Genomic DNA, 27,115 nt, shown 5'->3' on the forward strand with positions numbered 1-27,115 from the left:
TGTATAATTGTTTGATAGATCCAAATGAGTTCTGCCCCTCCGGATTTTGAAAAATATTTGATCTTGTAATTATATATTTTTAACTTGGGAGACGGACATGCTGCAAAGCAAAACACTGGTCAACAGCACCATCTTTATTTCCAAGAGTGCCTCTAGGGCTCGCGTGGCATTTCCAGCAAAAGTATTTATTGCTGAGCCTCATGAATCCTCACAGAATACAGCTTTTTGGAAGTCAGACCCCCTCTCTGCATTCTACTTTAAGAGAGCAATTGTATGGCCCCTGGACAAGCATCTTTGGGACCAAAGCATGTTTTTGATTCTGAATGGTTTAATCTTAGAAAGTGGAGTGCCCATGCCCCTTTGCAGATGATGGGGAGAGAAGCATGCTGGCTGACACTCCAAAGCTGGAAAATTGGCCTTGGAGAAGGGGAAAGGGGCCACACCAGTTGGCAGGAAGGGCAGGAGACGGGGAGGCCAGGACACAATTTATCTTGAGCGTGCTCCAGCCTCCTTGCTTATCCTTCCAAAGCACTGTTGCTAGATGGGCTGAAAAGCGGGGAAGGACCATTCCGGGGTGATGCTGAGGAGGAGGATGCAGCAGAGGGAGATGGGAGACATCAGGCTGTGCTGCCTCCAGCAAGTTCAGCTCAACTTCATTACTTTGTTGATCCAGTCAACATAGAGAGAAACACGAATGAAGGTGGATGGCTTGTCTTTGCGAGCACATACGCGGGACGGGGTGATCACGCCTTGTAGCACCCAGCAGTCATGAGTCAAGCAAGCCAAAGGGCCTCCAAAATCACCCTGCAGAAGCGAAGATGACAAAATCAGCTCAGGCAGGGCCTAATCTTGTCAAGCATCTCCACTCTCTCTTTCTGTGTGCATTTTCCCCTCCCAGTGCTCCTCTTGCTCCTCACAAACACTTTCTTTGTACATCCAGCCCCAGGCCTCACAAGCCATTTTACTGGTGCACTCAGAGCAGCTTTCAGCCCCCCAGGTTCCTGCCGTGCTCACCTCGCAGGCCCCCACACCCACACGCAGGGGTGCTGTACACAGCTCGCTCTCCTTCACGCGGCCTCGGAGTTCCACATTGCACTGCTGATTGCTCATGATCGGCAGCTTAGCCACATTGAGGACGTTTTCATTGCCAGCGCCTGTGTGGGGAAGTAGAGCCTTGATGTGATGCATCACTAGAACAGATGCAAAGTTTCGTTATGTGGCCACAGTGCTGGACCCTGTCAAGAAGGGCAACCTGTACAAAATCTGGGGCACACATAACTTGCACATCAAATATGTACAGACCTTTTCTGCTTCATTTGGGGAGTTTCAATAATGGAAGTTGCTACAAGGAAAGAAAACGGCAACAGCTGGAATCACTATAGAGCATCTACAGTGGAACAGCTGGTAACTGGATGGACATGTGCCAGACCCCAATCCCCTTTAGTTCATTACAGTGTATTAAATCTTGGGCAGACCTTGACAAGGATCTGGGAACTTCAGTTGGATGAAAAGAAAGCTTTAATTATGTCAGTCTTGTTATGCCACTGCTGCCATTTCAAACTGTTGGTTTTTATCTTTAAACCTTTTAATAGCTTGATGCTGGGATAGAATCAGAGAACAGTAGAGTTGGAAGGGGCCATGAAGGCCATCAGGTCCCACCTCCCACTGTTGCAGGACACCAGTTTACACCACCCCACTTAGATGAGTTTCCAGTTTCTCTTTGAATGTCTCCAGAGTGGGAGAGCCCACCAGCTCTCCAGGTAGCTGGTTCCAGTGCCAAATTGCTCTGACAGTGAGGAGTTTTTTTCTGATAACTAGCCTGTCGCAACTTGAGTTGATTATTCCATGTCCTACCTACCCAAACTTGGAGATCTTGTTTGGGGCCACTGTTCTGAGTGACCTTAGCAAGTGAACTGGGGAGCTTAATCAGAGATTACCTTCATAGTTGTGGCACCAATGAAGCAGAAAAGCCTCCTCTGGAGGCATGCATGGCACTTTCTCTATAATCATTTCAGCTCTAGTGAAGACCTTTTGGACTACCTAAAAACAGCTATGATTTTCCTATCCTCAATCATCGCTTGTGTGCTGAATATTTCCTACCTACTTTTATTCTTCTCTCTGTTTGAAAAAGCATGTTGTAAATTGCTATGCTAATCATATTTTTAGTTCTGTTTAGCATTTTATGTTGTGAGCCACCCAGAGAACAGACTGTTACTGGGCAGTCTTACATAGATCAAGCAAATAAACAAGTCTTCCCCATCGTCACTCCCTCATCCTTTCCCCAGAGTGTACCCCCGGTGTCACCCCATCCTGCGATTTCACATGGCGTGTGCTCAGGCACTATGTAGCGCTCAGGCGGGAGACAGATCAGTGCCACTCGCTGGTTCAGGATGGCTGGTCTGCAAAGAGAGAGAGAAGCTGCTAAACCACCCATTGGAGAATTAGGCTCATGGGGCCTGGGTCACGTAATAGCCACTGCACATTGCATTGACAGCCTCTCCCTGGCAGCCAGTTGTGTCCGGCTGCCATGATGCACAGGACTGATCTCTGAGCATGCCACTGCAATCGTTAATCCCATGGGCAGCCAGAGCAGCTGCTCCCAGCCTTCTGTAGGGAGCTAATCCAGGCAGGCTTCATGGTTGTGAGAACTGACCCAAGCAAGTCCTCCCGTTATTCATTCTGCAACTTGGAGCCTTGTAGTACATCAAGCTCAGCAGAAAGCTTTTTTCCCCCAGGAAAATTAATTCCATTCTCTCCCCTTATGCATGAGAAACTTTCTTTTAAAAACTGTACTAACAAGCCTTGCTTTGTCTCTAGCAACAGCTCTGAGGTTTTTTTATGTCCTTTCATCTTGATCATAGTTCTAGAGTTCTTGCAGTTTTGATGGCCAGAACAGGCATTTGCTTTGCTTCTAGAACTTGACACCTACTGTTACAGTGTGCATGGGTTCCTGAAGGCCTAAAAACCCAGAAGAAAATGGAGAATCGAAAAGCTTTATGGGACTGACCAGGACTGAGTTTTTTTACAGCAAAACTGAAAGGCCAGGAGTAGTTGGAGAATGGAACGTAACACATAAGATAAGCCCAGGCTGTACCATCCAGAGAGAGAATGGGATGCGAGGAGAGTGCCTGCGTCAAGGATAAAGACCAGCATGTTCTGTCAGCTCTGCTCAGAGGAGTTCACTGTTTGATCCAGATGAACTAAGCTGATAGAGTCAACTTTAAGCTATAAAATGACCAGGCTTTCCAGCTCCCAAGTGTGCCAGAACAGCGCTGAACTGGTCACCCGCAACCCTGCCACGATTGATCACCGCTGGAGAGGGTTTCAGGCCGTGAGTGAATACTGAGTGAACGTGAGTGTGAATGAGGCCTCTTGATAGTGTTGCTGATGATCGCTGAACTGATATTCCTATACTTCTGTATTCTTTATATCATAGAATAAATGTTACATGCATAGTGTTTAAAACCAGATCTGGCTGTTCAGTCTCTCTTTGATAGGGGCTTTCCCTGGAAACCTGATAGCCTCCTCTTTACTGAATCAAGGACCGCTTTAGCAGAGTCACATAAATTGGCATCACAAACAGGATGACAAACTCTCCACCTGTGCAGGTTTTTAAAGCATTGCACAAGCATTGTTTAAAATTCAGTTCCTGAGACAGGAAGAGATCCAAAGGGACAAAGGTGCATAGCCTTTCAGCAAGGGCATCCTGGGTTGGGTTTATAACACGAACCAGTCCTTGGACTAACAGGGAGCCAGGGAAAGGTTAATGCTGTAATGGTGACATGTTATAAATCCAGGTGCCAGCTCAGCAGGAATCTGGTGCCCAAGGTTTTGGAAGTCATCCTCCTCCCTTTATGATGTATTTTGGGGAGTTTTCAGAAATTATGGCCTCAAGCACACTGGTGATAACAGCCATGACTTTTGGCTGATACCTGGAGTAGATGGTGCGCCCCCAAGGACTGGGAGATGAGCAATCACCTCATGGGTCAGCTGACCAGTGTTGGTGGGGGCGGATAAAGGCTGGGGAAGAGCAAAGGGAGGCGCTCTGTTCCTCCTTGGGGATCCTTGCTGTGGCCTGTGCCAAAGAACGCCGTGAAGCTCTGCGCATCCTGCCTTTGTTGGAGATAAGAGTTTCTGTGTTTAGCTGAGGCTAGGATTAGCTTTGTTGTTTTCTAGTCCAAGTGGGCCAACAAGGCCCTGGAATTGGGGGTGCTTGACTCGCTGTGAAATGTACTATTGCTGCTCCCCAACTCCCCTCTCCCTTTCCCCATTTTACCCTATTTTATTTCTTTTAGTCTATAAGTTTTAGCATCCTCGGCCCCTATGTTTTATCCTTCTGATAAACCTGTTTTGTTCCCCAAGCTTGGGATGTCGTGTGCTGAATTCAGTATCTGGTCTGGGAATTGAGGCACCAGGGAAATTCTGGGCAGGATTTTGCCCAGCTGGCTGGGGAAATTGGGAATCCCTGACAGCTTTCTGTTACAGAGTTCTCACTTCTGGACCCAACTGTCCTTGATTATCTGTGAAAGCCCTTCTGTTGCCTTTGCCTTATTATAGAGAACGTATAATCCTGGTCCTCTTGCACGGGCAGCCTATGTGCTTCTGAGCCCAATTCAAGGTACTTGTTTTAATTTTTTTAGTTTAATAATTGGGACCCCAATACCTGATGGAATACTTCTCCAAACCTCAGTCTTCCTGGTCACTACAATATGTATCTGGGTTGCACATGCAATATACAATATGCACCTGCACCTCCAAGGCAGGCCTAGAAAGAGGCAGCAAGGAGGAAGGCCTTCTCAGTGGTGGCCCCCCATTTCTAAATAATCTTTCTAAAAGTCTGCCTGGAACCACCACTGTCAACTTTTCAGGCATTTAATGGCATATGAAAGGATATATATCAGATCCAGCATTTAAGGTTTTAGAAGTTCAAACTGCTTTAAATTTGTCTCCTGGGGATATAATTCATCATCATCAGAAGAGAATGGCATGGCTAGCTGAAAGCCACTGAAGTGAATGAATGTCATCCTTTTTTCTGGAACTCACCAGAAAAGAGGACTCTCAGGATTGAGCTTCCCAGATAACATCACAGCTGTAAGGTCCAAGGAAGGGAGCTGCCTCTTGGGCAGAGGGAAACATCTTCAACAGGTAAGAATACCGATGCATTTTGTCTTGGTTCTGGATCTCCTGCCCCACCTGCTAAACATTCCCATGGAGATAATCTATCACATCACACGACAGCAGCATGCTGCCATCCCCATCAACTTACCTTGCAGGATGGATTTCTCCAAGAATAGACCATAATATTGTCCTGGCCTATCTGGCATTTCCCGAGTCTCCCATGTGTTACCCATCCTCACTGTGCCCCACAGTATGCTCACTTAACGATGTTGGTGAGCATGATATTTAGCATTCCCTTTCCGAACCCAAAAGCTCCATTTTTTGGACATTCCAGAGTACGGATCATGGATTTCCACATTTGAAAGGGAGAATGGGAGAGGGTAGCCATGCAGGAGGACTTTTGATCCCCCTGCCTTACCATGTAAAACAGGGAAGTCACTTGCAGTCTGCATGGGACATGGAGTCCTCTCACCTTTGCAGTTTCAACATCACCAGAAAAGACTCTGAGGGCCCACAGACAATCTTCAGGATGGGGATGGCCTGTCTGTCCGGGTCATTAGGACCGGGGCTCTTAAAAAGCGTCCCAAGCCAAACTTCATAACCAGCTAGATCAGCGTCACTGCCAAGAAGAGGGGACATGGCTATCACAGGCCTTCCAGGATTTCCAGCCTCATCAGCAGTTTCTCAAACACCCTATTGTTTCCCTCACCTATGGAAGTGCCCTTGTGTGTGACAGATGGGCTAGGAGAAGGCTTAGGAGAAAGTGAGTTGCTACAACTGAATATTAAGCTAATCCTTCTCTGTCAGATCACTTACAAGTGGCAGGTGAAGATTAAGCGTAGCGAGCAGGTGGCCAGGCGTCTGCTCTAAGATCTCAGCAGAAGAAGTTTACACAAGCAGGTATTAATCCCAGAAAACAGCCCAAGGAGCCAGAAAAATAAGAGGAAGAGTGTTGCAAGTCAAGGAAGACTCTTTTGTGAGTAAACTTGGTTGTGGCAGAGGATTAGGGAATTGGGCCTGGCCTGAGGTAAAAGAAGCTATTGTATCAGCAAAAGTATCACTGGAGTTCTTAAGATCTGTCAGTAAGCAGTCTTTTGAAAACTCCTGAGTAAATGTTCCCTTGAGTACAATATATCTGTTTAATAAGTCAATGTGTTTATACTTCCAACCGTCTCTTGTGTTGGTGCCATCTCCCACCTAAGTTTTAATGTCAGGCTGCTAGGAGGTGTTTATAGTATTCTGAGAGAATTAATGGCAGCAGAAAAGAGTCAGTTGTCAGAACTCGAGTCATAGAAGTGAGAGTTTCTTAGACCCTGAAATATACACATTTCCTAAGAAAAGTGGGGTGGGGGAACCACAGGTGGAATTGCTCAGTGAATGAGCTGTTTTCCCATTAACACCAACAGAGGCTATATCAAACTATATTTAAATGAGCATTATTAAATTGTATTACATGCAGTTTGTAGCTTCCTTCCTGTCCTTGAAAGTGAACAGAAGTTTTGTCTGCATTTCCTAATACTGCCCTGAGACAGGAACAGTGCTTTGCACAGAGGCTGCAGGTTGGGCACTTCAATGAGTTCAGCTAATTCAGAGCAACAGCAGATTCATCACACATGGCATTGTGCCCCCTGCCCTTTCACCCAGGTAATTTCCACCCTGGATAAATGACTTGGACGAAGTGACCACCATCCTTTTTTTCCGCAAGGCAACTCTGCTTCCAACCAGCAGGGTGCTTCCTCAAACACGCTGGCATGAGGCCTAAGGCTTTGCCACACACAGTAATATAGACTAACCTTCCCCAGCCTGATGCCCACCGGATATACTGGATTATGATTCCCATCATGAGAATGATAGCCCACACATCTGGAAGGGCAGCAACTTGGGGAAGGCTGTTCCAGACTCTCCCAAGGGAAACAAACCAGAGACTTACCAAGAGGAGAAACAATGGCGTGTGCTGATGACCCACCGTTCTTTCACCAGTGAACCGCCGCAGAAGTGAACACCTTCCCTGGACACCAGAAAACGGCACAGTACATGGGAGCGAGAATCAGAGGTCTTGTACTGATCCCATGTCCCCTGCAGGGCCGCCACCCCTCATCCAACACTGCCTGCTCTACTGCGAGCACACCAGCCCTTCCTCCGCAGCCACACAGCAGCTGGTCCCCTTGGCACCCCACCTGCCTGGCCTCTGTGCTCTCACCCACGTTCAGGCTAGGAAAACACAGAAGATTTTGGGCCATGAAGATGAATAAATGGAGCTGGGACAAGTCACAAGGCTGGGATCTCTTCTTGAAGGATTAGAACAATCGAGTTGACAGTTTTCCCATCAGCACCTATTCCTGCTGGCCAGATTCTCTGGAATACTTTGCATGTACTCTACTTTGCATGGGTGCCTCTACCAAGCAAGGCAGTCATTTTCATAACCCCCGGCCTTAGAAACTCCCTTACCGTCCCCACCACTACTGCTCATGGCTGCCTCACCGATTGCGGATGCTGACGGTCCAAGGTGAGTTCCCAGGGCGCCCACCCACAACACGAGCCCGTGACTGCATTCTGTCATCCCTCTGGCCACACTGGTCAAAGATGATGTTCTCTGAAACCAGGACATTACAGCAAAGTCAAGTACAGTGTCTTCATGACAGTGACTAGGTTCAGACAACATAACCCCTTCTTGAAGGCTGAGTATGAGCTGAGTGGTGGCTGCCCATGGTTTGCTTTTGAACCCAGCTATGCTAACAAATGATGGTTTTTTTTTAACCATGAAAAGAACCCATGGTTTGTTGTTTAGCTGTGAACTATGGGTTGTTCACCATGTCTTATTACCTTGGCTGGGTTCAGATAACACAAGAACCAAGGGGTTTTTTTAACAACAAACCATGGTTCAAATGACAAGCCATTGTAAAGCCATACTTTAACTCTTGAATGTGGGCTGTAATGTTTTATAAATCCAGACATTGTGGTTTAAAAGTAAACATCCACTTCCAAAGGAGGTGATGGCAAGAGCTGAAGGCATGAATGAAAACTGTGATCAGTTTCCCCAACCCAGCTGCACTCCTTTCTCACCAAGAAAGGTTCCAGCACATCACAGTCACAGGCATCCTGCACAAAAGACTTACCTGGGTTCAGAAAGATGGATGGCTTCTTTTCACCAGCTGCAGAAATAAAATACGGGACAGATTGACTTATACAAGCCCACCACTCGATTTGTCGAGATCATACTTGAAGACTGACAGCTGAACTGACCCCATGAAAGCACCATCTGCATTGCTTATACACGCACACGCACACACGAGCCTTACACAATGCAAGTCACTGCTTGATGTTAGCAGCCATTAGATTAAAAGGCCCTGTGCACACCAGACCAAAGCTAAGCTGTGAGCAGCAACTCTTGGGATTTCTTGCTCAGGACAAGGCAGACCTGGACCCAGAAGGCTGGAGGAAGAGCAACTGGCTTCTCCACAGCCCTGCCTTCAGCAGGTGAAACAGCAAATGTTTTGACAGGGTGCTGAAAAAAGGTAAGCAACAGTTTGTCTGGCATTCTGGACTTCGGAGCTATTCATATTCATGTTTATCTCTACAGACACAAGGGCCAGAAATGTAATACTGAAGAAGTGTAACTTTCACTGTGTGAAGAAGGCACAACACTGAGAATGCCTTACTTCCTCTTGTCTTATGTACCTTTCCTTTTGCAAATTAGAGCACAAATATTTGGACTTCAATTGGAAAATAATGGTATAAACCAAGAGTGAAACTTTTGATCTTTTGGCACAATAGCTCCCATCATCACCCCAACCGTTGTCCACATGGCTGGTGCTGATGGGAACTGGAGTACAGTAATACCCAGACGGCTAGGCATCATCTATGCTGTGCCTATGGTAAACATTTATCTAGCAGTATATTCCATTGCACTGAGCTTTACATCTTTCCTGGCCCCTTTGAGAATAGCTGCTTGGTTGAGATGGAGTTTTGAATCTGAAAGATAGAGGTATGCCCTGAGTGCATGTACCAAATATGGTTCCAGTATCAAAATGCTCAAGGGAGTTACTGTGTTACAAATACACAAATGAATGGATGCAAAATAGAAACATCTAACAGATGCAAATTCATAGATGGCAAATTTGGCCACAGTCCTCACAGCAATGGCTAACAAGAGCAGAAGGAGAGCACAAAAGATCTTGGCAGATTGTTATGCTCAGCTCGGAGTGGCTCTCACAGCCAGGCTTTACTAAGCCCATCTTACCCAGATCCAAGAGAAAGAAACCTCCCGCTTTCAATTAGCTGTACATCTCTGCTAAAGACTCATTGCAATGCAGACCTATGGACTAATAAACCACCCAGGAACCTAACAATAAGAAGTTTCTAGAAACTATCTCACTGAAGAGTCCAGATGAAACTATTTCTAGGCAATCAGCAGACACAAAAACAGGAGATTCTTTTGCAATCTCCACCCAGGGAAGTGGGGGAAGGACTAAAGGAGATATATGCCATTTGGTTTGGGGTCTTCCTCTCTCAGTCCTGGTGCTGTCTCTGAATTTGTCCAATCTTATTCCCTGTACCTTTCCCGTGTTCAAATTATGGGCTTTGGGAAGGAAAGGGAGAAGCTCAGAAGGGGTGCACTACATAACTGGTTGCACAACTGCAGTTTTAGCAAACAGGTTGCAGGAAATGTGCTGAACGAAACCTGCAACCCAGCCATACCCCTCGAAGATCACACGGAAGGGGTGCACCAAGAAGCTGCCAAGAAGCCAAACACCAGAGAGCCTATTGAGATGCGTAGCCAGTCATTCCCATTCCCGGGGCATGAGGAGACCAGGTTTGCTGTACTCTCCATCATGGCCGCTGGTGCCAGTTTGGGCACTGTTTCTCCAGGCCTTGGGCCCTGAGTCAGGATGCCTGCAGCACTAGGTCACCACAGGGAGGCACCATCCGCCCACCACTGGTAGAGAGGTTGGAGAACGGTGGCACTGGAGTGCTGGGAGCAGCCAGCGTCCTGCTCCTGGCCTGCTCTGCCTCGTGGCAGAAGACACAGCGAGCCGAGCGGACGAAGCAGCTCACGTGACCACGAGCCCTGCCTTGGATACTCACCGCACGGCTCAATAGCACAGTAATCAAATGGGATGTTGGGATTCATGGTGTAACACCAGGGCCCATGGCTGTCATTGTCAGGGTTGCGGCAATAGTTCTCTTCAAGACGCACCGTTGGGAGCATGGTAGGGAAGTCTCTAGAAGAAAGGAAGGATGATGGTCCCGCCAGCACATCACCACTGGGCCAGCTCCCATTCCCTACACCCTCAGGGCCTTCCTGGAGATGCCCTTTTCATCTAACACATATGTGGATCCCTCTGGCATTTCCACTTGGCAGTATTGCATTTTTCCGATATTCACGGTTGCACAAATGTCTCACACACACCAATAGACCAGCATCTTTGACATCAACATGACAGGCAACAGAACCCCCTCCTGGCCTGCCACTTTGGACCAGCTGGCATGATCAACAGCCAGCAGCATGACCAAAAGAAGCAACAGCAGCCGGCCCGCTGCCCCTGTGAATTTCCAAGTTACAGTGGCTGCAGGAAGGCTGGTGAGTGGGGTGCCAGTGCACTCCTTATCCATTGGAGCTTTTATTCTGGAGTTTATAGGAATTCTCCATGATGCTGCACTTCATCCCCAGAACAGGTTCTCCATTATGGAACACCATAGATAGTTCCTGTAAGGTTCAGAATAAAAGTTGCAATGGATAAAGAGTCCCAGTAACATCAGAGTCTCCAGCCTTCCTTGCTATTATGCAGATCTGGGCAGGGTGGCTTGCTAATATGGCTAACAAGCTACCCCAGAACCCAAGAACAGTCCATGGGCTTGGGGTGGCTGGTTAACCACAGTAACAAGCCAGCCAGCCAGCCAATGTTTGCATAACGTGAGAAGCTATAGCAACTGCCCACCGTGGCTTGAACATTCACAGTGATGGCCAGCATTGCTCTCTGCAGCCGTGATGCCAGCCACCAATCATGTAAAACTGCCTTCACATTAATTTGGTAGGTTTCATTTTATTCTGCAGAGGCTCAAAACAGCCATGCGGTGCCACTCAAATGCAGCAGCACCTCCTTGTGGCTATTTTCAGAACATGCTCAAAGCTGACAAGACTCCCATCTCCTGCAACAGCGACCCACCATTTTGTGAGCCTTTCGTCTTCCATTGAATTCCCGGAAGGCTGCGTGCTCCTCCCTTCCCAGTACTAATGCCTGTTCTTCCCCCTTCCCTCTGAAGTGAGTGACTAGCTCTGTTGGTCTCTCAAGACTTTTCCCTCTGCAGCAAGACCTGTCCAGGTTTGTTACAAAGGGATGCAGAGCAGTGCTGTTGGCACCAGTTCTGTGCCAATACCACGCCAGCAACTTGACAGTAACGATGCCAGGATCGGTCTCTCGAGAGCCAAAGCACTTTACTCATGCTAGGCTCCCCCGAGCTGGATTTTTGTGTCATCAGTAAAGCCATGGTTCCTCCTAGTTATTCCTCAGAATCCATTACCCTCTCCTCCACCCCTGCACACACTTTTCACACATTTTCCCGGGCCTTCACAACTCGCATTAAATCCCCCCTCACCATGTGCTGTTCTGATTAAAACTGCACCCCACACCCACACTTGCCACTGATGTTTAAGAAACAAACCCAAACCCTCATGTGGTTTCTAGTGATGCATTTAGCATAATGTCTAATTCAGCCCTCACTGAATGGGTGAGATGGACAAGCGAGGACCATCAGCCGTGCGCGCACTCCCAACGCCCCTGTCAGTGCGTCAAGGGAGAGGGCCGTTCCATTCCTGGCTGGTTGCACTGATTCGCCCCGGCCTTTGCTGCTTCTTCACAACTGCTTGTCAGAGGTCCAACAGAGGGCCTGCTGCAAACACACACTCACTGGGGTTTGTGAGGTGACTGATCCTTCCACCTTTGGCAGCTGATTCCTTTCCGGGTCCTGCTAACAGTGCCTTGATATTCTTCTCCATTTCCATGGTAACAGTCTGTGGAGACAAAAGACCCACCTGAGCACCACTGCCTGCCCTACCTCATTCCCTCTCCAGGCCTAAGAAGGCCCTAACCTGAGCAGAAGTAGAATTAAAGAAGTGATATGGGTGTGCACTGACTTTGGGAGGAAGGCCTGCAGAAGACTGTGTGTTTTTGCTTGGAAGCAGTTAGGGTACCTGAGAAGCGAGGCATTCCATTGTGAGAGCTGCCTAAGAACTTTCTGCTGAGTGTGCCTGCACAGCTTCAGGAAACTCTTCCCATTGAACATGCAAAGATTGAGAAGGCAATCAGGTGCACAGGGTGAAGCTTACATGAAGTTACACATAGGCACATAGACATAGACTCATGCCTCTCTACCAATATTTCCCATCAAAATATCTCCAATGCTGGTGGGAAAAAATCCACTCCTGCAAGATTCCCATGACATCCCAGCTACGGAAGACCAGTCTCACCTTCTACCGCAACATCATCAACACAATGCTTGATTTGGAAGCAAAAGGCCCTCCGCACATTCGGTAGCGTGGTGAAGCACCAGGGGGCCTCTGAACCGTCAGGGTTCCGGCAGTAATTTTCCCTCAGGTCTCTAGAGAGAGCAAGACAGACTATCAGCCGCCTGGCATACCCAGCCTCACCAAGGAAGGAGCTCCCGGCTCAGGCGTCTGCTGCAGTGACGCCAGCCTAGGCTTGGGCAAACTGCAGGGCACCTCAACATCCCTGTGCCAGGGATGTTAAATGCCACCTCTTTTATGCTGCCACTGCAGCAGGGTACTGAGTGACCCAGAATCTGGCAATGCCATTTGTTTTGTCAAAAATGCTCTGAGCCGTATGGCAGGCATACCTCTGTAGCTTTGTCAGAGTTAGCCAGGTACTCATAACATACATCTTTGGCATCTTGGGAAGATTTTAGAAGAGGAAGCAGTGGGAAGATTGGTAGCTTCTGCCAGTACCTCTTAGTCATAATAACATTACATAGTCAGGGCACCATTGAGGTACATTCACACGGTCTGGCCCGCTTACTCAAGGTAAATAGAGCCGGGGGCTAAAAGTGTAGTGATTGGCTACAGGGCCCATAAGATCACCCAGGGATCCTGCTACCTGTTGATTTAAATTATATTTCCTGTCTGTAGGGGGAAAAAAACCCCTAGTCGCCTTTGGGAGGCCATGCCCCTTCCCCTTCCCCGCCCCCTTTTGCTCTCCAGCCAGCCACTCGGTGGCTTCCTGGCTCCTGCCATTTCCAGCCCCAGCTGAAAGGCTTCTCCTAAGGCTTGATCCTTCTCCTGGTGATGCTGTGTGCAAAGCTACACCTGCTGAGTGCCTGCTAAAGGCCCTGAGATTCTGTGAGGGCGTAGAACTCCCCCCTCAACAGTCTCACTGATGCAGCCTTCCCCAGCTGTAGCCCTCCAGTCATGTTGGATCACAGCCCCATAATTTTCAGCCAGCTTGTACTGTAGTCTGTTGTCATATTATTTCAGCAACAGCGACCCCCTGGCAGAGAAACTGCTCCCATGCCCACCGCTGTCCAGGCGAGGCACCCTTGCTGTCCAGCATTCCCAGGTGGTCCCCCTCTCCTTGCGTGCGTGCCTCTTCTCCCCAACTCTGTGCCTACTTGCACTCATATTTCTCCGGTAGGAAGTTGTGCTGGTGAGGCGTCTGCGAGTCCCAGCGCTGGCAGGGGCTGCCCGATGTTGTGAAGTTCACCTTGCCACGGTAGCCTTCTCCCTTCAGCCGGTAGCAGTTGGTTGTCGTAGAGGGCTGCTGAGTTTTCTCTGCCTCCTTCGCTTTCAGGGGTGCAGAAAGGAGAAACCGTCCAAACAGAATCAAAATCTCAGCCTAAATGTACCTGAGTCTCAGTGCAGTTTACACTGTGTATGACTGAGAAAGAGTATCATGGGCATCTAGTGGGTGGTGGTCTGAAGACAAATTAGGCTGCCTCCACGCCCTCAAACACTCCTGGCCAAGGCCTTCTAAATGCATTAACAACCATTTGGCCTCCACAAACGCTTCCAGATTCCCCTTCCAATTAACTGAGAGAGCAAAAATTCCCCGTGCCTTCCATTGCATTGGCTCTCAGCTGCAGCTGGTGTCTGGGGAGGCACTGCTGGGTTCCTGCCCAGACCCACAGCCCAGCCAAGAGCCTCCTTCTGCCCTCCTCGCTGCCGTCACTGTCTGGCCTCCTGAACATGCAAGCAGTGGCAAGAGGGCGGAGAGGCAGAGTAGCTTTTGTCACTCGCCTGGAGCTCCGGGCAGTCAGCAGGTGGCCCAGTTAAGGAGCAGCTGCGTTCAGCTGTGGAAGGCCATTGAGTGAATGAAGGTGTCAAAGTGGATCAAATTGCTTTTATCAGATGCGGAGGGAAAGCAGTAGTGGGAAAGAAAGGGCTGCTGGGCCCTCTCTCCGCTTTGCATCCCACCTGCAACCCGAGGCACTGCTGAACACCCCTACTCCAACCTGAGTCACCTTTACAGGCGGAATTGGCTAAGTGAAACAAGCCCAAAATCTCAGAACTGATATAGATCTTATGTCACCAACCACAAAAGGGATGCTGTCACCTCAGAGGGTGAGTCTCTAAGGAAAATGCAGCAGGTGAGGGCCTCCTGATGGGTTTTCCTTAGAAACTTACCTTTCCACTTGACCCCATCCTTGCCATGGTCAGAGCCAAACTGTCGCTGTTCTCAGGTGGAACCTGAAACTTCTTGCAGACTTACTGCATTTCTGGATCTGGCAAAACTCCCGCTGCTTGGCAGGATTGGTCGTGTAACACCAAGGGCGCTCAGAACCATCAGGATTGCGGCAATAGTTGTCAGCAAGGTCTTTATCAGGGTATCTTTAAAAACATGCAGTAAAAAGAAGCAAATTTTAAAGGGAACAAGATTTTCATGGCTTCCATTGTCACTTACTCTTGTGGCAAGCCTTAACTTGCTGCAGGGAGAAGGCTCTGTGCTTCTGCTTTCTTCATACAAAACAGCACTTATTCTAAGAACTTCGCTGAATTAGGCTGTTAGTCCACAGCCGGGTTTTGGTTTCACAACAGAACTAAAAGCCAAGCACTACACAGAGCATTGTCCTTCCTGCTTTTCTGTGACGTCACCTCTAGGTGTCAGCCTGCTATAGTAGAACGGCAGAAACACAAGAAAGGAAAGTGCACTTTTACTTTCTCAGTTAAATGCCATATTACCCCTGCTCTAAGAAATCTTGCTGAAAGTGATGGTCATTCTTATTACTACTACGTTTATATCCTGCTCTTTTCCCTCTTATAAAAAAGCCACTGTGGCTTACAGAGCCCTATTTTATCCTCACAATAACCACTCAGTGAGGAAGCTTAGGCTGAGAGTGAGTGACTGGCTCAAAGTCACCCAGTGAGTTTCATAGCCAAGTGGGGACTAGAACCCAGATCTTCCAGCTCCCCAGTCCTATACGCTCACTAAGCCATACTGGTTAAAGACAGAAACTAAGTGGCAGGTCCCGCTGCTGTCTGAAGAACCCACAAACAGTGGGGAATAACAAAGATACCGCGCGTGCCTCATGGAGAAAAGCCCTGGCAATGCCGATCCAGCTGGGCCCGCCACTGCTCCAGGAGTGGAATGACTCTTGTTCAGACAAATTCAGTTTGCATAACTGCAAACCATTTCATATCACTGAGCAGCAGAAGCAAACCGGGGGAGCACATGCCTTTTGGGAAGAAATGGAAGCCGGTGCTCCGAGAGGCTGCCACAATGGAGCGGGGCCGGCTGTAGGAAGCCATGCAAGGTGGCTGCTCCGTGATGCAGCAGAAAAATCCCGCCCCTTGAATTGTGCCTTCGCCCTCCAGCTCAGTTCATGCCCAGGCCACGTGCATGCAGCCCTCCAGTGGCTGCTGGAAGCTCAAGGATGGCATTCCTAGGTAGCCATTTGACCGACGCTCCCCCTGATTTTCAGCACAGTTCCAAAAATGCCAGGAAATGGTTCTGAATGGAAATCATGGGGTGTAAGTCAATGATATTGCATGACAAGTAGATGCCTCCAAATGGTTCACAGCACAATGAAGACTTCACACGGTTCAGGCTGAAAACAGCTACAAGCTGGTAAGAACCTGATGTCCGTTTGTGTGGATCAGATCGCTAGCGAGGGAGAGAAGCATAAGGAGCCACCCAAGAATGAGACCGATCTTCAGCCCGTCTGGTTCAGGACTGCCTGCACTGACCAGGGACCTTCTGCATGCAAGGTGGATGCTCTGCCACTCAGCCATGGCCCTTCCCAAGTGGGAAAGATGCGACAGGAGACTGGGGCAGCACGGACACTGACCACAACCCCCCAGCCAAAAACAATAGCTGAGCGGTTCCCTGGGAGGCTCTGCTCAGGCATGGGGCAGATTCCTGTGTCTGCCAGGAAGCCCCACAATAAAGAACATTCCGCAGCAGGTTACCCAAGGACTGGAATTCAGTACCTGTTTGGCTCGTAGGGATGCTTGTGCGGATGCTGCAGGTCCCAGCGCTGGCACTCCGTGCCCGACTCCGTGTGATCCACGAAGCCCTGGTAGTCCTCGCCGTTACATGACACGCATTTGGCTGCAAGGCAACGGCAGAGAGTCACCGTCTGTGATGGATGTGGAAGAAGCCTCAGCTAGCAGTGTGGCTCATCTGGGAAACAGCTGTGTGCAAGTGCACCCGACAACTGCAAAGCAGGCATGGTCATGCGGCAGATCGTAAGTAGGCAGCAGACAAAGCCAGGTGAGCTGAGAACGTTCTTTCTCTCGTGTGTGTGTGTGCACATGCACACGTCTGAGAGATGGACAACTCCAGACACGGAGCAAGCACAAGCAAGCATCGAACGCTGAGTAGACAGGAACAGGCAGAATGCAGTGGAAACCAGGCAATGTGCTGTTGTGAACAGCCCAGAGGGCTCTGGCTGTTGGATGGTACCTCAATGTAATGATGATGAGGAGGAGGAGGCAAGTGGAAACATGCTTGCAAGAGCCAATATGCATGCAGGGCCAGCTGCAACTGCATGAATTATTTGACGCCGCTGCCCAGGGTACTTGTGTCATGCAAAGCAATTGCTCAGCTGACTGCCTGCAGGTATCTCGACTCAACTGACACACCATTTTCACATTTCTGGAGACCACAGCTTTGGTACCGGACAGCAGGATCAGTAGTGTAGCACCAGGGACCGTTCTCATCCTCATCTGGATTCCGGCAGTAATTTTCTTCCAGTCCGGTATATATTGATGCAGCAAACCTTATGAGACAGATACAGAGGAAAGTAACAACCTCAGATAAAGGCTCCAAATGGAAGTTATCCTGCCAGCAATTGATGCAGCATACTCTGCAAAATCAGTCCTCCAATGACTTGACCAGCAGCCATGAATTCTGAAACCAGAAGCAATAGTGACAATTATCCCAGATCAGCATAAAGTAGCTTGCTTACTTCATGCTGGTGGAAATTAAGTTTAAATTTGCATCCTGCTTTTTAGCCTCCTGGGAAACTCCAAAGAATTTACCCTTTCATTTGGGAAATGTTTCATGTGCACATTGGCCGATGGTTGGGGGTGATTGTTTTCGGCCTTTTCTTTCCCTTCCCCAAGCCAGGAACTTAAGTGCTGAAGAGAAGGCCTCTAATCAAGGATGTCATAGGAACAGCAGAAGCTGCGCATGTGTAAAAGTCCATGCTCCAGCCATTTCCAGGCTGCGTCTACACCACAGTTACTGGTTTCACTTCTTCCTGCCTCTTTCCCATCCTTGTGTGCCTCTTGCGCTGCTGTTTATGCGTTAGCCGTTCCCATGGAAAGAATGCCTGATTAGGAATACAGAAATTCTCAGGTAGGCCCCTAAAAGGGTCAGGCAGACATGGGACACTCACATTCAAGAAGATCCTCTCTCTGGCTTACCGATCCTAGTAACAACTTTGCACAGAGCACTGCTCCTCGCAGCACCTCTCGGGACAGCGCAAGGAACACTGTGGGGACTGACAGCATGCTCCGGCGGGCGCTGAGCCAGGCACCAGTCTTGTGGTGCCTTGTGTGGCGGACTCCCCAGCAAGGGTGCCCAGGACTGTGGCTAGGGTATGTCTCGGGCTGGCTACCTCACAGCATTGCTGCAAGCTGCTTTGGGTGCTCAACAAAAGGAAAAGAGGCAGGATATAAATATAGCGACATCAATGACAGCACTTAATGCAAGATAAATAGTTACGATAGATAACATAATAAATTTTAGTAGGAAGCATTTACCTATCTCCTGGATCATATTCCAGGGAAAAAAGCCCAAAGTCAAGTCCAGCCGTAGAACCATACACATGATCCGTAGAAAAGTGATACCTACAGAAGAGTAGGGGCGTAATATCTTGTGCGGGAGACCCTGCCTGAGGCAGCACGGACAAGAGTCCTGCTTTCCCCAAATGTTCAACCTGCGACAACCCCCAAGCCACTCCCCCACCCAAAGCCCACCCTGTGTGTTAATGCGTTACTTTCTTTTTGGGATTTGTACACAATCTCCTAGTGACCAATTCTGAGCCTGCCTTACAGAAATGATCCTTACCTGTGATCGTGAGGATACCGCTTCTGCCAGTGCTGACAGGTTTTCCCCTTCTCAGTCGTGGACTGAGTCCCTCTGTAGTCTGCCCCATTGCCCCTGATGCACTCTCTCACATAACCTGTGGAGGGGAGAGGTGACAGCTGAGGCGAACGCGGGCAAAACTTAAGCACGAGGCATGGGGCACAGGAGTCTAGTGCGAGGCTAGGCGGGGGGACAAGGCAGGGTCCCACCCGGTCTTCCTGAGATTAAGAGAAGGAGAAGGTAGAATCTGCCAATCCTTTCATATAATTGGCTCAGGTACTATCTGAATCACCACAGGCTGCGTGTCTGCTGTGGAATCAGAGTAGAAAAGCACAGTAGCCTTTTCAAACCAGTCAGTCAACCCTGGCAAACATGGGGTTTATGAAAGGGTGTTCACAGGTCTTCTCTGCTTAACTATGAACTATTTTGACATCTCCTGTTTTAGGTTTCAGAGTGAAACCTGCCTCCCCCCAACATGCTGTGTTGAATGGACCCATGTGCTGCTCTATTAATCTGCAGCTCTTCTGGGCTGCTGAGAGGATTTCTTTGCCCTGGCATAGGAGCTGCTCCCAACCCACAAAAAAATACTTCCTACGGATTCAGAGCTGCCCAGGAAGTGGGGCAACAGGGCAGTTGGTCCCAGGCCTCAGGGAAGCATCAGCTCCCAGGCACACCAGCCTGCTGCAAAAATCCCTATATGCCACCCCAAAGCTTTGTGAACAGACACGGCTCTTTGTGGGACAGCCACCAACATGGCACCTGCCTCAGGCCCCACAGACGCTCTGGGTGGCTCCACTGCCCCCCCTCAGGTCACTGCTCTCACCACACTCCACCCAGTCCTTGGGCTGGAGTAGCTGCGCTTTCCGAGTCTCACAGCTGTTTCTCCAGGAGCCATCCCAGCAGACGGCACACAGCCCTCCTCAGGGATGAGGTCACGAAGATTTGGGTCGAGTCACTTCCTGAAGAGAGGCCATGTAGGGTCATGCCAGGACCCATGGGGCATTTTCGGATGTATCTTTTGACGCGTGGCAGCAGCAGTGGGGAGGGGCCAAGAGCAGGCTCAGGGCTGCTGGAGGGGGTGCCACTTTAACCCTGTCCTCAGTGCTGCTTCCCCGTCAAAATTACTCTCTCCTCTCAGCCCAGATGAGGAAAGGACGAGGATTTGCATCATCCCTGCCTTTTTTCCTCACTGTAGCTGCAAATGGGTAAACAGTGCAGAGGGAACAGGTTAACTGACAGCTCAGCACAGCTGCCAGAGCTAATCCCAACATACACTTCTGCTATAAGTGCTTTCTTTCAAACGTCGTTTGCTGTAATATACTGAGGGCCAAATTGTGATCGGTTCTCAAGCAAACTTGTTAAAAAGTCCTGTGGTACCTGAAAGGCAAGCTAATGTATCGTAGCATATGCTTTTGCACACTAGAGTTCACATCATCCATTGCATCTGCAGTTGGCAGATCCGTATTTTGTTATGACCAGAGATTCCTGGCAGCAGGTTGCTGAAGGGAAATGGTTAGCTACTGCCCCCAAATGGCCTTTGGCTGTTGCCCCATTAGCCAGGAAATAGCCCACTCTTCCTTGGGAGTCCTGAATGAAGCAGGTGCCATAACCGTCCCCTCCCCGAGAGGTGCATCTGAAAGAGCAAGAAAAGCACTGTGTATACAGATGAACAGGGATGCAGAGGCAGCTCTGGACTGGCAGACTGGAAGCATATGGTTGCTGAGGAGACCTGATGAGAAGGCAGATTTGCTAGCAGTAGGAATCCTTATGCCCTTTGCCTCCACCTACAGCCTACCTCAGCTGCCCTCCTCTGAGGCCTGAGGCTTTGCTCCTTGCTGCTCTCAGTCTAAGTTCAACAGCCCTCTGCATTTGATCAGTTCACCCTCTGCCAAGAGGAAGCTGGTCTTTCTATAGCAGTCTGCCCAGAAAGGAGTGGCAGAGACGATGGGGCATTGCCCACCCACTTTCGGCTCTGGCCCAAGGCACTACCACCATGCAGCCCCTGACAAATTTCGCATGAGAAAATGCAGCCCTCCAGAGGAAAAAAGTTGCTTGCCCTTATTCAGTTTGCATTTTTGTAAATGAAACCCCATATCAGAACTCTATATGCCTACAGAGAGTTATATTTCTAAAGGAAACCAAACTTGGGTAAGGTGGTACCCCTGGAACTACTCTCTGCCTGGGGCAAGGAGGAACACATGACTATGCATTACATACGTATGTAGATATATAGGCAGGCATACATAGGAACAGTGGGGCGAAAAGGCCATGAAATATGAGGCCCAGCTCAAGACGTTTCTACAGAAACCTCATGTGTGTGCATTGCTGATTCAGGGACAAGGCCCTGTCACGTGGCCAGCTCGATGCCAGGCGGCCTTCCACAGGTTCCTTCATGTGGGGCGCTTGGGCAACTGAGCACCTCATGCCGGCCTCTCCCTCACGCCTCCCCTGGCAGCCCCGCACCCCAGCAGGAATCCCTACAGAACTTCCACCCTACCATGCCAAGGGAGCCTAGCAATACCTTTATCAGTATTCCTCCCTTACTTGCTCTGCATCAGCATTTCCTTTCAGCTCTGTTGGACTACTACAACTCCCAGCATGCCTTGCCCCAGCCAGGCAGTGCCTTGGTTTTGTCAAATTCTCTTCCTTGCAGGGCCTGAGACGTCCTCTTACCTTTCTTCTGGTAGAGATCATAGTGGACATTCCTCTGCAACTGGGCGCCTGGCGAATGCTGGGTCAGCGACAGCAGCTGGCACCCTTGACTCCGCAGGTTGTAATTAAAAGCTCTGGAATGGAGGGGGAGGGGGAGGCATTAGAGAGATGCCTGAGAAAGCCTCACTTCTGGCCCACCTGCCTCAGGCCCATGCCTCACATACATTTTTTCTCTGGCTCCTACTTCCCAGCCTTGTTTGCCTCCTCCTGCTTCTGCTGGCTTCCCACACCTGACTGATTGTAATTAACATTTGCTCAGGAGTTGCAGTATCTTCCTAACGAGGTTATCCCCCTTTTGCCTAGGTGTGTTGAAGCTGAAAGGGATTCCCCCCCCCCCCCATTTATATCCTGCCTTTTTCCTACAAAGGACTCAAGGCAGCTTACATCATTCTCCTCCTCCATCTTATCTCCACAACAACAACCCTGTGAGGTAGGTTGGGCTGAGAGTCTGTGACTTGCCCAAAGTCACCCAGCTGGCTCCATGGCTGAGCGGGGACTAGAACCCAGGTCGTCTGAGTCCCAGTCCCACGCTCTTAACCTACACCACACTGGCTCTCTGATTGTCTGATTCCACCACACTGGATTGTCTGATTCAATCTAATTGCTGGCAGTGCAGTACAGCTAATGCCCCGTTTGAACATACGTTTTGGTAATTTCCAGTAGTTGCTTCTTTTTGGAAGGAGGTTATTACACAGATAAATTCTGTATTGGAACATACTGTATTACTCACTGATGTGTTTGTTCATTTTAAATTATTTACCTGTTTCATGGAAGAGGGAATGGTTTCTCTGTGTCCTTCGGACAGCTAAAAGATTGATATTACATATGACAAGGATAGGATAACACCCACTTCTTGTAATGCAACAGACTGAGGACTTACAGTATTTTTAATGTATGAATGGGTGGCTTAAAGATACCAACTTCAAAAGGATATTAGCACAATACTTGGATATTTTCTCAGCTTCTGCTGAAGCCTGGGTATAATTGCTAGAAAGTTTCATGCATTTCTTACAAATTCATGCATGTATAGTAACAAACTATGCGGATTTTTTAAAATGCAAATTTATGTGCTTGTGGGAAGTATTTTGGAACCCCTTCCACAGATACCACTAAAGGTGGGATCATGCTAAGAATCCTACCCTACAGAGCCGCTGGTGCTTAGCAAACAGCACCAGGCTAGACAATGCCCTGACCAGGGCAGGGCCTCCCTGTGTGCATCCCTGTATGATCCTGCAGCCGACCGTCGCAGCTCACGTGCCCACAGCTCTCCCCTTACCGACAGTCAAGCAATATTGCACATCTCCGTGCACACTCTGCTACTGCCATGGGTCGCTCTGAGTTCAGCTGGGACCCGTGGGTCAGCTGGATAGCTTTCAGCCTTTGGAAGTCATTAAGTGGAGAACGCTGGCCTGGAAAAAATATAGAAATATGAGTCAAGCTTATTCCCTGCAAAGGAACCAGAATCCAAACAGTACCAAACAACCGTGCATGCGTGCGTGCGTGCGTGTGTGTGCGCACGCGCGCACACACACACACACACACACACCAAGGCCACAATCCAAGGAACCACGTGGGAAGCTGTACTGTTGGTAGTGACTGGCAGGGATTCAGGTAGAAGGTTCTCCTGCCATGCCTGGAGGTTTCAGGGACCAAATCAGAGTTTGGTCAAATGTATCAAATGAGCAATCTGTGATGCCAAGGAAGCAGAGCACAGGGCTAGAGGTCAATGGGAGAGTCCACATCTTACATGAAAAAGGTTGTAGGTTCAGTCCCAAGTAAGGTCAGAAAAGATTTTTAATTGCATCCCTGCATTCTTATTTGCATCCCAGCAGTGTGCAGATGATGCTGAATTGAGTGGAATCATTATCTGATGCTGTAAAGCAGCTGCCTACATTCCTCTGCCCTTCAGACATGAACAGAGTACCCTCTGAGCATGTGCAAGCTTTGGGGCAAGTCAAAGGGAACTCTCTGGGCATCAACATGCAAAAGTAAATGAAAGTTTGACAAGCCAGAAGGAACCGAGTAAAGGAATCACTCTTAAAGTACCTTCAGCATTCCCGGTATCCACAGCCCAGGCATACAGTATGCTTCAGTGCACATGGCAGACTAGGACCAGCCGGACTCTCCCTAACTAGCTTCCCATAGTCTTCCAAAGGGGGAAAGATCTTGCCCACAGACTGGGTTGCAGCCTCACATGAGGCGTTGTCACTACAAAATGGCTGCCACAGAGGCATGGTGATTCCCAAATGTTAGGAGGTTCTACATATAAAAGAGCAGGGAGAATGAGAGAGAGAGAGGATTCCAGATTGGTGTTAAGGGTCCCCATGGCTGGGCACCTGCCAAGGGCCCACAGTCCAGGAGGGGCCCACTGGCAAGAGTCCCCGGAATTGATCCTCCCCTTGCCTTGGCAACTTGCTTGCTCCCTGGCCCAGACACCTTGTCCAGCAAGCAAGCTGCACCCCGGATGTGAGAGGACGAGGAGCAACAGCAGCTGGCAAGCGTGGTGGTCAAAGGGCAGGCTGAAAAGACAAGGGCCCACTGAGCTTGCCTTGCCCACAGAAGCATGGAGCTGGCCCTGGCAGGGTCTCCCAAACAGAGGAGTTTAAACATCCAAAGCAGGTGAGCAATTGCAGCCTGCTGCTGTGTTTTTTAAAAGAAGGAAGGGGGCGGGGGATAAAGGGGATGGGGTTCTTTATTTAATGCATTTTATTTGAGTTATTTCTTGCAGCCCTCCCAAAGCAGCAGATTTTAGTGCAATTATATAACTCTAGCTGCTTTTAAGGGAGAGCACAAACATCTCTCTCTCAAAAAAAAAAAAAAAAAGAGGTAAAACACATGGATCAAGTGAATCACGAAGAAGAGATGCCTTTGAATCGACTCTTCTGTTCAACTGAGACTGCATGCCAGGCTGTGCCTTTTTATTTTCATTTTTCCTGACAGAGCCCTCTATATGTGCTTAACGGCTGCAGGCCTGGCAGAGATGACTGGCACAGCTTTTTGCCAGCATGCTGCAAAGCGGGGACAGAGCATCAGCTGCTGAATTTCTGCCTTTCACGTGGCTGTTGCAGGCACAGACTCTCAGTCAAGCATAAGATGGCAACCGTCACTTGAGGAGCTGCAAAAAGCAAGGTTTGGACAAGTTTCCCTTGCATTTCACAGCTGCATGATAGGCAGTCAACAGGTTGAGCCTTTCTTAGCAGTAAGTCCCCAAGTTTCACCAACTGCCTATCTGTTGTGCATCTGTCAAAGGCTGTTGAGCATTAAGAAAATCAAAAGATATCTTGCATCACCTACTTGGAGAACCTGGGGCTTCTGCTGTGACTTTCCATGTGAACAGCATGTGCTCTAGTTCTGAGCTATGGTGCCTCCACTAAAAGGCTGCCAGAAGAGAAACAGCAACCATGTACTGGTAACATGAAATTGCTGCTCATTTGCTTATTTAGGGCTATCTGGGAACATGAGAGAACTGGACAGCAGGAGCATGTGACAATTTCCAGAGTACAGAAACTCATTGTGGGTGGCTGCCATGACATCCAAATCTAAGCTGTTTCCCCGAAGGTGCATTATCTAGGGGCAAATATAATTCTGATAACCCATGGCTGTCATGTTGTCTGAACCCAGGAGAGCGATTCCACTGCAGGCTGAGGGACCTGGAGACCAGGCTGCGAGCGAGAATGCCAAAGCCTCAGTGCAGGGACAGCCTCTCCGCCAAGGCCCAAGTGGCACTTTGTAGCCACTGCCCAGGCTTACCCTTAAAAGAGGGGAGCCATACAAGTGTGTACAGTAACGGTTAAAACAATCAGACTTACGCAGGTGCACAATTATCTGGCGCAGAATTGCTTGAATTGTGGAGTCTTGCCTGGCCGGTGTCCCAGCAAGGGCCTCCTGTCAAAATCCAGTGGGCAACATTCAGGGACACTGGCAAAGCAAGGCTGCATAGAAATTAATTTGGCAGCCACCAGTTGGGCAGCCAAGTGGGAAAGGGGGTTTGTCCTGAAATGGGTGGCAAAACCTTCTCCCTGCTAGTGGCTTTGTGATCCTTTAAAGTATTGCCCTGACAATTCTGAGTGCCCCCCACATTTTCAATAGTCTTGAGCCCCTGGGTTTTTGGAGAGGGGAAAGCTACATCTCGCCTGCTTTTCCTATGTCCCCCAAAGGCTGCCAGAGATCACTTTCTTTTCATAGCTGTCAAAAGTAAGTGCTTATGAAAAGACTCCCTCTACCTGCAGGCCTCCGTGAAGGAGGCTTTATTTATTTTTATTTATTTATTAAAACATTTTTATGCCGCCCCATTCGCCGAAGCCTCGGGGCAGCTTACAACAAAAAGATTAAAATAACATTTTAAAATATATACAATAAAATACAAATATATAATATAAAACATACACTATAAAACAAGCCGCCCTGGCCAAATAAAATTCAATAATATTAACATTTAAAATACTGCTTAAATAAAAAGGTCTTCGCCTGGCGCCGAAAAACAAATAACGACGGCGCCAGGCGGACCTCTCTGGGGAGCGCATTCCATAACTTAGGCGCCACCGCTGAGAAAGCCCTCCTCCGAGTAACCACCCTCCTAACTTCTTCCATGGAGGGCTCCCGGAGAAGGGCCTCTCCCGCCGATCTCAGGGGGCGGCTGGGCATATAAGGAGGCTTTAGGAGGCGGCAGTGGCCTAGGACCAAAGAGGAAGGACTCCCTTGGGGACAGATGCTGAAGGCACGAAGGGAGCAAGAATCCCCCACTCTCCCGAGGCACGGATGTGGGAGAAACGCGCCTCACCCAGGGGGACTTTCTCACCTGTGCTGAAGGTACACAGGAAGCCCAGGAGTAGCACAGCCACAGACTGCATGACTCTCTCTCCAGCAGCACCGGTCTTCCCAGCTTGGCCAGGCAGATATGCCAGCCGGGCTTTATGCACAGGAATATCCCAGCAGGAAGCAACGTGTGGCTTCTGACCCTGTTGGCCAAATATTTACCTAGTGCTCACGTGCGTTAGCAGTAACTCCATGGGAAAAGGAGGGAGAGCTCCAGGAGGCTTGAGGTCCCCTAGCACATCAAACGCATTTCTCTTGGCTAGGCACCCGCAAGCGGAACCTCTCCACTTTCCCCTGACTGTTCCTTTCTTCAAGCCATGAGCTGTCCCCTGCCCCAGGCCCCAGCCAGCCAGCACAAAAGAAACAAGGTTTAACCAAACAGTATGATGCAAGGTCAAGTTGGGCAATGCTCCACACCAGCTCAGGCTGGCCCTGGATCAAGATCCTTCCCCTACCAGTAAGTGACCTGACAGCTACTACCGCCCCACGTTCTTATAACCCCTTTCCAGCAGCACAGCCAGAGCAGAGAAGAAAGTTAGCCAAAGGCCAACTCAGGCTGAGATGCCATAAGAGAAAGGAGCAGGTAGCAGGGGCTGCAGATGCGAAGGCCAGGCAGCCTCACCCACCAACAGGCCTTGAAGACGAAGGAAAGCTACCATGTCTGCGCCTCCGACTGATTCCTTCAGGCCACAGTGCTGCCATCACCTCTTCACCAGGCAGGCATCTTGCTTGCTTATTTCTGCACAGACAGAGGATTCCAGCTGCACTTTAAAGGGGAACACATTTTATTCTAGCACAAGATTTCATGGACTAGAATTCACTTCATCACATGCAACAAACATAGATGAAGAGCTGCTTGCCTCAGGGTGCAATTTTGCGCGTGTATAGACAGAAAATATGCTACGGTTCTCGGCATTCACCAGTTCACA

At 49.2% G+C, this 27,115-nt stretch overlaps 1 protein-coding gene across 3 annotated transcripts; it reads right to left on the bottom strand.

Moving 5' to 3' along the window:
* Positions 1 to 114: 114 nt before the first annotated feature.
* MST1 (macrophage stimulating 1) lies at positions 115 to 26,515 on the bottom strand. Of its 3 annotated transcripts, XM_044451086.1 has the most exons (19): positions 26,170 to 26,515; positions 22,648 to 22,780; positions 21,333 to 21,445; positions 18,642 to 18,756; positions 18,335 to 18,421; positions 17,210 to 17,346; positions 16,556 to 16,676; positions 14,838 to 14,956; positions 13,741 to 13,912; positions 12,587 to 12,717; positions 12,028 to 12,130; positions 10,204 to 10,340; positions 8,235 to 8,270; positions 7,600 to 7,711; positions 7,049 to 7,126; positions 5,591 to 5,737; positions 2,293 to 2,399; positions 1,015 to 1,154; positions 115 to 804 (listed from the first exon to the last, which is right to left on the bottom strand). In XM_044451086.1, exons 1-19 carry the CDS (start codon positions 26,219 to 26,221, stop codon positions 643 to 645), a joined length of 2,202 nt encoding a protein of 733 aa, XP_044307021.1. In that variant the 5' UTR covers positions 26,222 to 26,515; the 3' UTR covers positions 115 to 642. The 3 variants fall into 3 exon arrangements, with proteins under 3 accessions (XP_044307021.1, XP_044307022.1, XP_044307026.1); XM_044451087.1 differs by lacking the exon at positions 18,335 to 18,421 and having other exon boundaries at positions 26,170 to 26,514; XM_044451091.1 differs by lacking the exons at positions 18,335 to 18,421; positions 26,170 to 26,515 and having other exon boundaries at positions 13,741 to 13,907.
* Positions 26,516 to 27,115: the final 600 nt, after the last annotated feature.

The sequence above is a fragment of the Varanus komodoensis genome, unplaced genomic scaffold (genome assembly GCF_004798865.1).
Source record: "Varanus komodoensis strain SLA01 unplaced genomic scaffold, ASM479886v1 scaffold6_2, whole genome shotgun sequence".
Lineage (NCBI taxonomy): Eukaryota > Metazoa > Chordata > Lepidosauria > Squamata > Varanidae > Varanus > Varanus komodoensis.